Raw genomic sequence first — 16,110 nt, forward strand, 5'->3', positions numbered from 1 at the left:
CAGAAACAGCGTTTTGAAACGCCTTTCAAAGGGCGTTTTGAAACACGTTTGAGACCACGATCGCCGTTCCGTGAGTAGATAAACGCAATGCCGTTTTGAAACGCATTTATATCTCAAGGTCAAGTCCCAGCTGTTTCTGGTTGTGCTCTCTACCCATTATTTGTGTGTGACTGATGAGGCATGTATGTTTGCTGGTACACAATGGACCTTTACTTCCCGGGTCGAACAGCGCAAAGTAACTGTGCAGTGACAACACTCGAATCGTGATTGTATGATGGATAGATAAATGCTGCACCCCGAGAATCGCGTTTCAAACCATGTTCACAAACACCATTCCAAACACATTTTGAAACGTGATTCTCTCTCTCAAGTTAGATAAACGCAGCCGTAATCTTGCTTTCGTAAGAAACACTGGTATATTCTCTGCCTCTCAAGGATACCGTACAGAATTTCTGATCTCAATGACCACACAACATGCTCTCACACAATCTGTCATATACTGTAAGACCTGAAATGTTGCATGCATTTTAATTTCGCAAATTTCGCAAATTTCGCAAGAGCCAAGATTCGGGAAATCAAAATGCTCGTGAAAGTTCTTGCCACCACTACATCGTTGAATGCCGGTGGCAATTCTCGAAAATTTCATGCTGTGAAAAAGGCCGTCGGCTCCAATTTGCCAAAATTTCATGCTGCAAAATACAAGTTTCTTGCTTTACAGTAGGTTGATGGAATTGCAAAATAAATTGCACCAATCACGCAGTGAAGAAGTGTCCTGTCTATCCTGTGAAATTAATGTGTCTCAAATTCCATTGCATGATTTGGAGTAATATTATATTGGGTATCTTTGTTAGATAATGAAGGAAAGTTGTTCTTTGCCTGTCAGGGTTTGCTGTGTCATATGTTGCTCAACTACATCACACATTCATTAAAACAGGTCATGTTTCAACTATCAACATTCATTCACTCATTTTATTTCCAAACATTCATTCAAACAGGTCATGTGACAACTATCTACATGTCTTTCCTTTTGTTTTCTTTTGGTGTATGCCAGGAAAAGAAATGACATTATCTAAAATTCTGAGCAAACCCACTGATAAACTACAAGGGTGATTTATTACAACTACTTGGGTGATTTATTAGTCTCTCAACCAAGTCTACAGAAATCTGCATATTTCCTAAAATGCATCATGAATCAAGTATGTTTTCTAAGTATGACTCCAAAAAAAAATTGACAAAAATGTAGGAAGTAGGAAGCCTTTTCGCCCAGCTGTGAAACTACAAGGGAATACAAATCTCAAGTGATTTATTAGTCTCTCAACCAAGTCTACAGAAATCTGCATATCTTCTACAATACATCATGAATCAAGTATGTTTTCTGAGTATCACTCCACAAAATTTGACCCAAATGTAGGATGTAGGAAGCCTTCTAGCCAAGCCATGATTCCACCATGTCAGATCAATAGAAACTTGACTCAATAAGGCAGGGTTTAGGAGAGAAAGATTCAATAGAAATAAATACGTGCCAGGCTTCTTTATCATAGATTCAAAGAAAAAAAAATCGAGAGGGGCACCAGTCTAGAAACTCATCTATGGAAGTAGCTCACTCATCAATGTCTGGCATTTAGCACTCTACATACCATATTGAGCAAGGAATAGACGAGTTAGATTTTCTATTTCACACATGGGAGCACCATTAGATCAATGGGAGAATCTAGCCACTGTTGTCTAATCACAATTCAGGAAGGAATGAATTAACTTTTCTACTCTCAAGGTCCTAAAGACACTGAAGATTATCAGTCCGACACAGCTCTTGTCCCTTTCATTTTAATGTCATGCACTCCAATGAGTTCTTTTGATGACTACACAACAAAATCAATGAATTTTGCTCTTAACTGTTTATAAATGATATTGTGATAAATATGTCACTAAATAAAGTACTTCAGGGCTATGACACTAAATAAAACACTTACAGGAAATGTCACATAGCATACTGTAGGTGACCAATATGACATATTTTCTTTCGTGAGCTAAAAGTACAGGAGATTTAAGATATTTGAAAATTCTCTGTCAGATAATGTCAAATTATTTGAGCCTTCCACTGGTTGAGACTGGTCTACTCTATACATACTCTGACATGACTCTTTTACTGCTATGCCTACTCTACATACTGTTCCCTACTGACACTGTTCTATACAACACATCAATTTATAAATGCTTCAACTATCCCCATGCACCGACTACTAGTATCTACATCCACCATGTGCCAAATGTCTAGATACATTAAGCCACCTTATTCATATGGCTCTTAACCCGTTGAGGACGGGCTGATTTTGCTGTAGCATGCATTTCCCATAGGACTGGTACATGCCCGAGTATACTTGGAAATAGTCTTCAACGAGTTAACTATCATTATCATCCACACTTGATCCAAAATAGTCTGACTAAATACCCATGGGAGACAACTGACTGAAACCTCTGTACTGTAGCCAAGAAGGGAAAGCCCCTTTTGCTCTGTTTGGTATTTATATAATCAAAGCAGTCCATAAGATTGAGAGGAAGAGCTGAAGGTGTTAAAGAAGAGTGATTCTACGGAAGTCAATAATGGATGGATCGGGAAGCCTACAGAATCCTGCTTCTATAATAACATCTAGCAGTATAGATGTTAGGCTTCATATTGTTTGTCAGAATTTTTGTGATGTGACTATATTCCAATGATCATATCTATCAATCAATAAGAATATGAGACACTGCGTACGATTGTGAACATGACTATTCTGTGTTGAACAACAGTCACAAAAAACTAAAATTAATATATTCAGATCAGCATGAGATAGCTGTAAGTCCATTCTAACACACTGAGTTGCAACGTGCCTATTCTGTACTAGACAATGTAACAAATCATTGAACTGCATGCTACACAAGCTCACAAAAATTACCTAAACTACAAGGCGAACACAAGCTTCACTTCAGCCTATATTCTATCTTCTGCTTTTTTCCTCTTTACCATAAGATCCAGACCAGTTCATAGCAAATTTCATTGCGAGATGGAAAGGGGTGGTTAGGATTCATCAGTTATAGAGGAAAGGATGCTTAGTTTTGTGACATCTATAGGTTTAAACTGAAATGTGTTTGACAGCAATATTAGCATCCACCTCAAAAACAGTGTTTAAAATGATTCTTGTAATATTCATGCAAATTCTGGAACATCAAGGACAATTGATAATACGTACATGGCCTATAATCACAAACCATGATACAATGGTGTATTCACAGCTCAGATTGATATGAGGGAAAAACAGTAACATTCACAATGCTCACAACAATATGAAGATTAAATAATCTGACGTACAAACAACTATAACAGTTCCTTTATTATATAATCTCATAATCATCACAAGCAATTTAATCTATACATCTCTAATCAGACTCTTATAAGTCACAAGCTGACCTATTCATGCATATGATCTTAATTTTAGAAGTCTAAATTCTTCAGTCAGTATTATAACATCTTGGGATTTTTTTTAATATTTACAAATCTGTGGAGGAAGCATGATTCACCAACAACTGCAAACAAACATGACAATTAAATTTGGGGTGATAATAAAATTTTGGGATATGCTTAATTTTGATTTGTCCATTTCATTATGATGTACAAAACCTTCCTCTATTATGGAAATGATGACAAGATCTAAGTGCCCCACTCTTACGGTGATATTTAATTGTCTTAATCTTATGCCTCTTTCCTTTAACAATTAACAAATACTAATGTTTGACATATAAACTAAAAGTTTACCACTTTCATCAAGATACTTTGCCCAGCAGTCCCTTTCAGTAATACTATCATACTCTTCTATCTGCATGAATAACAGATGAATGTCTAATAATTTCATACAGATGATGAAAAAAATGGTGGCAATGTTGTAATAAGCCTGTTTGTGTGATGTCAGCTTGAAAAGCCAGTAGGAAAAAACATGAAATTTGACGCATCTTCAGAAAATCAAGCCTTCAGATGCTACTTTCTGATAGCAGATGTAAATATCCTTAATAACTGCATTCATTTTCAAGTTAAGTAATCATTGTCAGAGTCTCACTCATATGATAACAAATTAAAAGCTTCTTGTTACACTTCAGAAGCCCAAGCTTCATTTGGGTATATACTCCTAAAAACCTACAAAGGTTTCAATATTTTAGACTTTACCCAAAATGTTATTTTGGTATTTTGTTACTTGCTTTCTCATATGAATACTCTTCTCCCTTCCCTTTATCCCACTCCCCCACTATCTCCCAACCTATTTATCACTATCTTTTTCTATTTCTTACTCTTGCAACTCAACAATAGGAGCTACAGTACAGTCTTGTTATCATGCTTCAGTGGTTAAAAGCTTGGCAGCACAGTGCCTATCTCTATAGGCATGCAACACAACAAAATAATCACACTATGTAAATTCAAAACACAAAGACAAAACTACGCAGACAAATAGTTGGCATACATAGGACTGAAACATGCGAAACACAAATGAAAACTTGGCAAAAACAGAGACATGCAGAATCTTATGATAACTTTTAAACTTACAGGTCTGTACGCGAACTGGAAGAGCAAATTAAGAGAAATAAAAAGTATTCACAGTGTTATCATCAAATAACACAAGACAAAAACATAATATTGACAGGTGCATCAAATTAATAATCAACATTCACAGGAAGCTTACGCTGGATGTCTTTGTCACATGTTCTGACTTACTTGTTAGCAGCTGGACAAAAAAAAAGTGCAGTGTGCATCAAATCAACACAAAATAACTGAACACTTCATGTAGCGACACACCAATCATAACACTTCTTTTAGACAAAATTATGGACAGAAATTTGAATGAACAGGGAAAAGTAGACAGCAATAAAGAAGGCAATGAATAAGACAAAACTATATTCATATCTACAGGTGACTTTGCATAAACAGTCCCCTCAATGTGGATTGCTGTACAAAAAGATACCTCAAAGCCGAGCTCCATCTTTTGTAACTAACACATTCATGGATTGTGTCTGAATGTTTCTAAGGCTGCCGTCTGGTTAGAATTGTCAATTTTACCCCAATATAGTCAGATGATACAGTCACAGATCATTCAGCTCGGTCATTCCCTCCCCCCCAAAACACACACACACACACACACACAAAAACACACACACACACACACACACACACACACACACACACACACACATATTTCCTTGATTTCTGTAAATGCAATCTTGATATTGGCCATTCCTTGAAAATTAGTTTTCAATACTTTAACAATGTATTCTTGACTGTGAATCTTATTAATTGATAATGTATGGATTTGTTAGACTTGTACAATAATCCATAGACTTATCTTAGAATTTGAATGCACAGCAATTGCATGTATCATTTAGTTTCTTTTTTTTTTCCACAGATAAACCCTTCACATATGATGACATCAGGCTGTCTGACTTTGGTAGTAAAATAGAAACACATACGAGAAGTAATTTCATGCCAAATTTTCTGTCCCACATTATACCTTTTGCCTGAAAGTTCTTTGGGTAAAACCAAGCTGATATTGTAGTTTCTTTACTCATGTGACACCACATAACTGTTAAATTTCATATTTCACTTGTCCAACAGAGAAATAACTTAACTTCCTTCCCTCCTTTGTTGAGATCAAACAAAGCCGCAGCTTATCAGAATACTGGCTTACAACTCAATCTCATTCCATATATCATGGCAAACCACATTCTAGACCACCAAAGAGTACAGTCAGTCAAAAACACAAAGCACACACTTTTTCAACTCACATGCTCTAAAAGGAAAAGCAGACTGTTGGTTCATCCTTCCATCATACGCCTCTTCAGATTGGAATGCTCCTGTGATAAGGGCGCACACTTTTTCAACTCACGTGCCCTAAAAAGACACGCATGATGACATCTGACATCACGTAGCTTTGAATCTCGCAACAATAAACACAATATACCCTTTTGAACTCTATCACCCAATCTTAATACCCACTCGAGAACAAAAGGAAAGGAATTTGAGAAGTGACAATAAGGATTCAAAGCAAGCGATTAGCAGGAGTAATCCTCTAGAAATTGACTCATCAAGAGGTTAACCCTAACTAGGCCGGCCTATTTTGGTAAATGATAAGTCGGGGGCCTCCCAGGTCCCCCCTCCAGATTTCGGCCGTCGACCGTGCGATCCCGACAAAAATTATCGCGCACATTGCCTAGGATGTAATCTAAAAGACTGTAAAGTTGATTTTCCAAAAAAAATATCACTAATACTAAATTATGCTAATTCATGCATAATGAGGCATGAATATCAGACTTCTGGCTATGTTGAATCACTAAATAAAGCTCAAAACAGGCACATTTTTTGTGTAAATATTCTTTTCAGTCTCCATAGGAAATGTAGATGAAAAAAATTGTGCCATCAGAAAAACTACTTAAGAAATTTTTTTAAAATTTCTTATGTATCTATTTGTTTTTTTGACTTTTTGTTTTTCATTGTTTTTTCGCTGAAATTGGTTTGCATCATTGTCCAGAACATGTAAATGTGTTATTAATTGATTTTAATCAATAAACGCCAAAATAATCATGCTTTTATGAAATTTGACTGTAAGCACAGTTTGCATTAAAATTGTACAAGAATTACCGTTTTTGAGCAATTTTTGGTCTGACATGCAAGTACATATTTATGTGTGACTTTGAAACTGCGTGCCCAGGCATCCCAAATTTGGTGTCAAAAGTTGTGGGAGACTAAAATGAAAAAAGTTGCAAAATATCGCGGCAATAGCTTCTTGTGATGCTGATACATCACACGGAATGTCGAGGGGGGGGGGGGGCCTCCGGGGCCCCCTCCCGCCTAGTTAGGGTTAAATGTATTATTGTTGAAACATACACTCAGACATACACACGCCACACATTTTTTTTCCAAAACAAAAACAATTAGAATCACTGTTATAATGCCTACACAGAGTATTTATGACCCTCCCCCCCCCATCCCACTGAAAAATGATTCAGGTAAGTTAGTTGGCTTGGTTAGTAGAAATTTACACTGAATCTGTCATCTGTTTTGTACGATGTTTCTTCTTATGTTTTAACTTCTTACACACACCTGGGAAATAACAGAAAAATTGAGACCTCCAATAATATAACGTGGAAGCTGGTTGGCACAGAAAGCCTTTATATGAATCTAAAGACCAATGCGTGATGTTTTCAGACCAATTCACTCACAGTCCAGCTTTTGGTCTTCATCTTTCCTCAAAGTAAAGACCAAAGATGCATTCATACTCATCATAGAATATGAACATGTATTCCTACAAACAAAATAATGTCAACGACACAGATAATTCATCTTAAACTTCTTCTTCTTTTTTTTTCAGGAACATGTGATGTTAAAGGATTTAGTAGAGATAGATACATGACAAAAAGGTAACACTACATCATTTTTCAGGTGACTACATAAAGTCATTTTAGTTCTACATACAAAGAGATGTTAACTTAGCCTCTGTCTTCCACGACAAATGGTGAACAACATATCAAAGTACCGAAGAATTGATAAAAAGTCAAACTTATTTAGCTTTGATAATGGTTTTCAACTGTTGCGCACAGAAGATAAAAATCTTCCCTCTCCTACACACTTACCCCACTGAGATTATCGTACACGCCAGAGTCACTACTCGTTTCAGAAGGTAATTTAGAGCTGTCTTCCTTCTCAGCTTCACCGTTAAGATTTATGGTGGTGTGCATGGTGGATTTCTCACTTCTGACCAGTCCAGAGAGTAACCATGGCACAAACTGACAAGTATCTGGTGAAGATCTCACAATGATATCGTGACCCACTCACCATGCCCTTTTCTCTCTTTCTATGCCAATCTTAATTCAATGGTATGAGGCCTAGGGCAGTTTACTTTATCACAGGGGTGTAAAGGTAATATAGGGTGACAGAATTAGATTGCCTTAGAGTTTTGTAAATGCCCAAGATATATTTCTTTGTTGTTGTATTCCAGGATAAAGCAAGTGGACCAAAGCCATTGTGGGAAATGGATATTTATTCATATCTTTAACATAGAAAACAGAAGAGTGTCTATATCATAGTCCCTCATTTTGTAAGTCCCCCTATACCAGATTTCCAGATTAACTGTCACGTTTCAGTGGTTTTAGGATTCATGCTCTCTTGCCAATCTTGCAAACAATAGATTTGGAATTCAATAGAGGCAGAACACTTCATGAAACACACACAAACACACACAAAAACACACACACAAACATACACACTGACACAAAACAGCAGCTTTGTCAGATTTTAGTATTAAACAACCTAGTTCAAGCCTTTCTTCCATTAAACAGTAAGAAACCAGTTCAAACAATCTCAAAAAGCCTAATTGACTATTGTTTTTGTGTCCCCTATGCTACACAATCTTACTACTGTTATATGTATCATTCAAACAGTTACTCAAGGTTGCTTTAAGTAGCAAATTCAAAAGCATGTTTTGCCGATTTCTTCATGAGATACAATAAAGTGAATAGTTATATGGTAAGAGAATCTTATACCAACCCCTGTAGCAATCCTTGTAGCATAGTTTTGAATGACATATCACCTGAGCATATAGTCAGGGCTCTAAGAACCAGAAGGGCACTATTGCATTCTAAGATTTGAACATAAATAAAAATGAAACAATCAATTTTCATGAAATAAAAAGGTATTTAATCTAAAGTGGGTAGATTTATAAGCACTGCTCCAAGTATAGGATAAAAGAGTGTTCTTCTGGTTTTAATTCTAACATTTTGCTGAAAGTAAAATTAATCTAAAATTGACACCATAATATAGAGGAACTGAAGCTCTACAACATACCAATAACAAAATACCAATAACTCAATACCCCCCAAAATTGTCATAAAGCCCTTCTGGTTCTCAGCTGAAAATATCATTTACAGCAAATCTAACATATATTTCAATGAATACTAGTAAGTCTCTGTAGATCACACCAGTCAAAGGTTCCTTAAAACTGACCGTAAGCAGACAGAAGAGCTCAATGTGTCACTACAATGTTTCTTTTAGTCTTACTTGTAAAAAAAAAAAAAAAAAATGTATCACTTTCTACAACACAGAATGCCTTTACATTAACACACTGATGTTTGCATGAGAGCATTGTTAAGTACATATCTGTCTGTACTACGGAGGTACATGAGTGGTTTTGAATGTGACATTGTCATGACCTTCAGGATTCTTCACTGATGCTTCTCTGATACATTACATTTAAATTGCTACGAATGCCGGAGAACCAAAGTTATCGGAAGCTAGAAATTAAGGATATCTATATCTTTGCAATATCACTTACAGTTTCATGTGTGGAATATTAACTGTATTGAGAGTTTAACAACGTGACAATGATTGTGATGCAATTTAGCTTGTTCATTGGCAAATAATCAAGGATAAAAGAAATTTAGAGGCATGCAAAATGTCCTTGTTTTGTTTTCAAAGTTCACAGTACTTTAGTTTTAAAGGGGAGTACAGATTTACAATGTAGGATTATGAGTTTTGAGAGCATGAGTGTTTGCAAGTGATAAAAAGTCTGAATTTTACTAGGTTTTAGCACAATGAAATTTTCACACTCAGTGGCTCACACATAAAAAAACATATTCACTGGTTCTTATAGTTGTGTTGTGCATTAGCTTGTAAACTCTTCTGTCTTCATGGTTCTAGGACAATTACCCCCTGGACAATTGCCCCAGACCCTTCCCCTTCCTCTAACCCTAATCCTAATCCTAATCCCAAATCTAATCCTGACCCTAACCTTAATTCTAATCCTAACCCTTGACCTAATCTTTACTTTAACCCTATCACTAACTGGTATTTAGGTAGGGGGGTAATTGGCCCGATACAATATTCATCCAATTCACAAGAAAGACATAATTTGGTTGGACAGTTCTGTGCATAAAACTCAATGTCCTACATGAAATCCTTTACTCAACTGCGCAACAAACATGTCTTACTCTTGACAATAATGTATTACACGTAATTTTGATTACAGTATACACACAAATCATCCATTCTTATGTATGGCCTGCACAAAGCTACTAGAAAACACACATGGGCTAAAATTGACACTAGGACACACATACACACATATACACTCATAGACAAACACGTTCTACACTTGTAGTACTGTACAAGTGAAAATTTTCGCGCATTTCGCGCAATCAGAAGCTAGCGCAAAAATAAAAGCATGCAAATATTTTTGCTTGTCATATGTTCCAGTAGTTAATGTCTCGATTCCGCAGAATTAAAAGCACGCGAAACTCTTCTTAACCAGCCGAGCGCGAAAAATTAGTCGCGCGAAAATATCCACTTTTACAGTAGCTTTTATCACCTGATGAAGTGCAAGATTCGACCCATTCAAAATATGCACAGAAACTTGTGAAAGTATTTTTGAGGGGTACATAATTCATATTCTGAGCTAAAAGTACTAGGAGTGCAAAATCTGTGAAAAATTGATGTACTGCAAATTTTTTCATGTGTTCATAGCTTATTATGTTCCCCAAACAGCAGTCTCTGCTTTTTGCCATTAAAATTCATGAGGCTACTTCATACTGAGCTGATATGTTGGCTATGACGGCTGAAAATGGTCAGAAGAAAGCATAAAATTCATGCTGTGTGAGGTCTTTGACCTCCATCCATCAGTGAGTGGACAGCAGAGAAAGACACCTATGGAGCGGTCATGGGCAATGGTCAGCTCTCTGGGTCAAACATTCCCCTACTTCTTTATTTAGACACAAGGGTACTCTAGAATGTGGACAGGGTTCATGACCATGACAGACCAAGAAGTATGACCACTGACATCTGTCACTGAAGATTCTCATAGATCAATTAAACTTTGACATATTACAATTCTTCACACAAAGTAGATATCTGGCTGATATTTCAAAGTAGTGTATATATATTTCATGAACTATGATAGGGATTTTCAGGAGCATGTCCTCCACAGTCATGCTTAAATCCTCAAAAGTTGATATATATTATATAGGCCTATGTCTATTGTGTGATGCCAGGTTTTAACTTTCAAGTGGTCAATGAATCTACTCAATCCCACATGTCTGTTACAGCCTGTTGAGAATGCATTTCTTTTTCATCATTAAATCTTGCTCATCACCTCAAGTTTCTCTTATTCTCGCAGTTCTATCACTCACCTGGGTTAACCTCTTCATATTTACTGCATTCATTTATTTCCATCTAATTCATCTTCTTTGCATCTTTGATGGCGACAACTAATGCATTATCATAAAATGCAGAATTATTCCCGGACTAATTCACAACACCATGCTCTCTAAAAAAAAATCAAGTGAAAATATTCACTGTTAATAGAGTGAATACAAAGAAGAGTGAATTTAGAGTGTGAAATTGGAGTGAATTTTGAGTGAGAATGTTCATTTTCACTCGTTTTAGAGTGACCTCAGTGATCACTCCAAAATCTTCGAGTGATCCCTGAGGTCACTCAAAAATGAGTGAAAATGAACATTTTCACTCAAAATTCACTCCAATCTCACTCTAAAGTCACTCTTTTTTATATTCACTCTTTTAAGAGTGAATATTTTCACTCGATTTATTTTAGAGAGTGACTGCACATTGTTTATTTCTTTCACATGCAGGCACATATTTTACATGCTGACATTATTAACTGAGAAGAAAGCTGCAGTTTCTCAAAATCATTACAGACATAAAAGACTGTGGTTGGCTGTCACTGTACGGGCGATGGGGAATCAGTAAGTTATTGAGTAAGCTATATATGTGCAGGGCAGAGAGAGCTGGGGAAAAGGTCGACTAACCCGCTGGGGCCTAGCAGACTTCACAGTCAACCTTGACATAAACGGCCAGCCTACTCCCAGATCTATACAACACCTAGCTTGCTCAACATCATGACAGGCAAACTTAGATCTACTTTTCATCACTTTATTCATTAAAAACATCTTATGGAGCCCATATTTTTTTTAAGAGAATTGTCTTCAATAATGATGATTTATTCATCAAAAAAATCTAATGGAGCCCATATTTTTTTTAAGAGAATTGTCTTCAATAATGATTTTTTTTCATCAAAAACATCTAATGGAGCCCATATTTTTTTAAAGAGAACTGTCTTCAATAATGATGATGGATATAGGTTAATCTACAAGTCACTCTTTTTTCATGTGCAACACTGTCACTTTAGAATTTAGGGCATGAAGTGTCCTACTTCTCATACAATAAACATCATGTAGAGTAAGAACTCACATATGAAAATTAGGAAATATTATGAACGTAGAATGTGAGGATGTGAACCTGTGTACGTGTACATTAGGCTTCATCCGAAATTAATAAGATGTATATAATGCATAATAATCACAGCATTTCTGTGGATATCTTCACTTTCATTTACCAAAACACGATGACCTTCTTAACTTTTATAGTAGACAATGCATAGATCTGTTCCTTTTGTCTTTAACCTTTAATTACACTTACAGAATTAGACCTCACAAACAAAAAGAAATATCAGGATTTCTCACAAGCTTTATCCCCTGAATACAAAAAAGTCCACACCCATATCACACCACAAAGAAAGAAGCCATTTGATAAGAAATTTCCTACCTTTTGGTGTCACTTGGGCTGGTTTTAAAGACTTGTCAGAATCACTGAAATCCAGCTATTCTTGATTTTCAGATGACTTTGCTCTTTTCTCATTACAGTCATGAATGTTAAGTTGGACTATTTATAGCATTCAAAATAATTCTATGTGAATAGCTGCTCTATGAAAACAATAGCCCCTCCCTCCCCCATTCACATGCACCCTCTGAACAATTAAAAAACAAAAAAGGCATAATAGTATTTGATCTGCTAAATCTCCGGTGAAGTCAAACTACAGCATAAGACTGACTATAATGTGGAAAGGCACCCTCTTCCCTTCAGTTTGTTTGACACTATGGTGGTCACTATAGGCTTATACAACCTATAACACTATTGTTACATGTAGGGCCTATGACTTACTAAATCTTTGACAAGCTAAACTATTCAAATCTTTACATGTGTAAATCCCCAACACAAATATATATCTATCAAGTACAATTCATTTTTGAAGGACGATCACCAGAGATTATTTTTACACATGTACTTATTGGATATACTTTCACATATCTATCCCTATATCACATCATTCTAGCTGGTTTATTTGTCATTAACAAAAAGCAACAAAACCTGTGCAGTATATATTACCATTCAATCATATGTGAGCATCTATACTGTGTGGTTTGGAGTCCTATGTCACAAACACACTGTAGTTTGGCATTGACACTATCCCTTGCATTAGTGAGTAGTGCGTACACACACACACACACACTGCCATACCGGCATCATACCATTCTCTACATTAGCCATTGGCCATGTGCAAACATATATATACACACAATATGGCCTCACAATACATTGCATGCACGTATGTCATGAACAGAGTAGATTTCAATTCCATCCTGCTATACTGATGTGTTGGTAGTGACAAGGCAAGGGAACATTCATAGGCAGTACATTACCCGTACATGGCCTCACCTACTTCTCTCTCTCCCTTCCTCACTCTCTCTCATCTCCCTCCCTCTAGCACTAGCACTATCTATCTCCTATGTGTTTCTCTCACGCCCCCCCCCCTTCCATTGCTGCCAGTTGCTATACATGAGTCACACTAGGGTAGGCTGGATACCTGTGAGAGAGGCCCCATGTTTGAAGCAGTAGGGGTGTTTACACTGTCTTCATAAAAACATGTTCACATCGAAATCACACTTCTTACAGTGTGATGATACTGAACAGTAGAAGAGAACATGTACCACAGAACCTATCTACCAAACACAAATTTCTTCTGGACTTGCCTCCATAGCTCAGGCTGGACCATGCAGGGAACCTATTTTTACTGGATAATTCAACTTTTTATAGCCATCCAGGCTTAAAAAAAAAGGCATTGATCTCTCTCATTTGCCTTCTACCTGAACTCCCACAGTGTAAATAAGATGCATCTGTTATCACTTGAGCTGAATATGTGTAAAGCAAAACACCCCCCCCCCCCCCCCCCCCCCCCCGTGCATGAAAGCTACATAATATGACGCAAAAGCACCACAGCTTTGAAACTCGGAGTAAAACTGTACAAACAACAATTGGTGGAAATGTTCGGAGTTTTTGACTGTTAATTCAACTCATCTACCCCAGCTAGTAGGCATGTAGACAAGCAATATCCTGGTAGTCTGTCTGTAATGTTGGTTTTTATTAAGCTCTGGTTACACTATACAGTAACAGTTGTTCATCCATAGTTTTATCAATTTGATAAGCACACTTATTTTCAGACAAACACTTCATCAAGAAAAAAGTGGAATCTACTGTATATGCCATTTAGCGAGTCTAAATTTTTCCGAATCAGGACTTTCCGACAATTTCATGATTATGGAGTACAGTACTGAACCGAGAATTGTATGCGTGCACGTCACATTCATGTTGGGATCAAAGTTAATATTTTTGCATGTCTTTAAATTGGCGAATAGCACTCGACTCGAGGAATTTGCGAAAAATAAATACATCAGGAAATATTTGGTGCATACAACATCCAACAGAGAAAGCATTTTAGAAAGGATGTCATGATACCACGAAAATAAGTTTGTGACAATTGGTTTGAATGACAGCATTCCAAGTAGGGTGATGTTCTTCAAGAATATTAAAATAGATGCTGCCTTCAAGAGCTTATGACCCCGTTTACAGTGCGGGGCTGGGCCGCGGCTCAGCCGCTGCCGAGCCCGCCTTCATTTCAGTGCAAACGCGCAAAAGGCCAAATGCGGGGCCAAAATTGGCCGCGCATTTGGCCGCGCTCTGGAGGCCTTTTAGTGTACACGCAAACTGGGCCAAATGCGCGGCCAATTTTAGTCTGGCTTCCAGACCCTCTGCCCGTACTATCTCGCTATTAAGGATATTAACCCCCTCAACGTCAAAAACTAGTATTGTTTAAGGTGGTTTTGTCCTGCAAAGGATTTTTCCTTCGGCAAAGGCCTTTGCCCAAACGGTGACTTCGTTGCCACGGAATCCAGTTGGAAAAAGGGTCTGAAAACCAGACTATACCATATTGCGTTTGTTTACAAGCAGAGCACCACTACGACAAAATATTGAAAGGCTTGAATGAAAAGCCCGGGCCGAGCCCCGCACTGTAAACGGACAGAATTGCGGGGCTCGGCCGCGGCTCGGTCCAGCCCCGCACTGTAAACGGGGTCTATGTCATCCCTCTTATTCATACTATACAAATGATGCACAGGATAGAGTGCGTTAGTGTAGGCGTAGTGCACTCGAGGGTATTTACAATTGTGAAACATGCACGAGGCGAAGCCGAGTGCATGTTGCACTACATTGTAAATACCCGAGAGTGAGCTACGCCTACACTAACGCCACGAAATAATCCTGTGCATCATTTGTTTTATAAAATGGGTCGAAAATTCGAAAACTAACATCATTTTTCAGCGTTTTTCACGTACCTTTGTGGGTCAAGACGTCCGAAGATGTTCGTCCCAAACTTTTACGCACGTCGCACTCGCGGAAGTCCCGCACATACAGTACAGTGTGTATAAGTATAATGGGGGGGTTGGGTTTCCGGACACCCGCATGAAAACTTACTTATTTTACATAGAATATGCACCCTTTACCTTAAAGACTTGATATAGACTCCTCATATAGGCCTACTAGACAACATACTCTGAAAACGGCGTGAGAATTAACCTGCTAAATCGTTGGATTTGCTCTTCAAAGTAACTCCATGTACGCGTCCGGTCCCATAACGCTTGGTCTACTGTACTGTACAAAGTGTACGTATAGTACAGTATACGTACGTACGCCACTATATGTTATGCACAAGGGAAGACAGGCCGGCCGGCCGGCAGCCCGAACTAGAAGTTGTTTACAGGATTGACAGCGCGTACGCGTATGCATGCAATTCATCAAAGGAGCCGCCGCGCGCACAGACGATCGGCAATCTACCATAGGATTACAGGCAGTGCAGTTGTACTGAAGTAAAGGAAGGAGGTGTGTCTCATTTCAGCGCTTCCTATTGGCTACAT

General features: G+C 37.6%; 1 protein-coding gene across 4 annotated transcripts in view; it reads right to left on the bottom strand.

The window, feature by feature from the left end:
* Positions 1-16,110, bottom strand: part of LOC139717983 (voltage-dependent L-type calcium channel subunit beta-1-like) — a 122,346-nt gene that overhangs the window by 70,015 nt on the left and 36,221 nt on the right. For 3 of the 4 annotated variants that reach the window (XM_071629472.1, XM_071629471.1, XM_071629468.1), the window contains exon 2: positions 4,574-4,588. The exons of the other annotated variant lie outside the window; for it this stretch is intronic. In XM_071629472.1, the coding sequence (XP_071485573.1) occupies positions 4,574-4,588 (15 nt within the window). The remainder of the gene's footprint in view (positions 1-4,573; positions 4,589-16,110) is intronic. 4 annotated transcript variants of the gene reach the window in all.

This window comes from Diadema antillarum, unplaced genomic scaffold (assembly GCF_040938485.1).
Source record: "Diadema antillarum isolate AM-2024a unplaced genomic scaffold, OU_Dant_1.0 scf00000086, whole genome shotgun sequence".
NCBI classification, from domain to species: Eukaryota; Metazoa; Echinodermata; class Echinoidea; order Diadematoida; family Diadematidae; genus Diadema; species Diadema antillarum.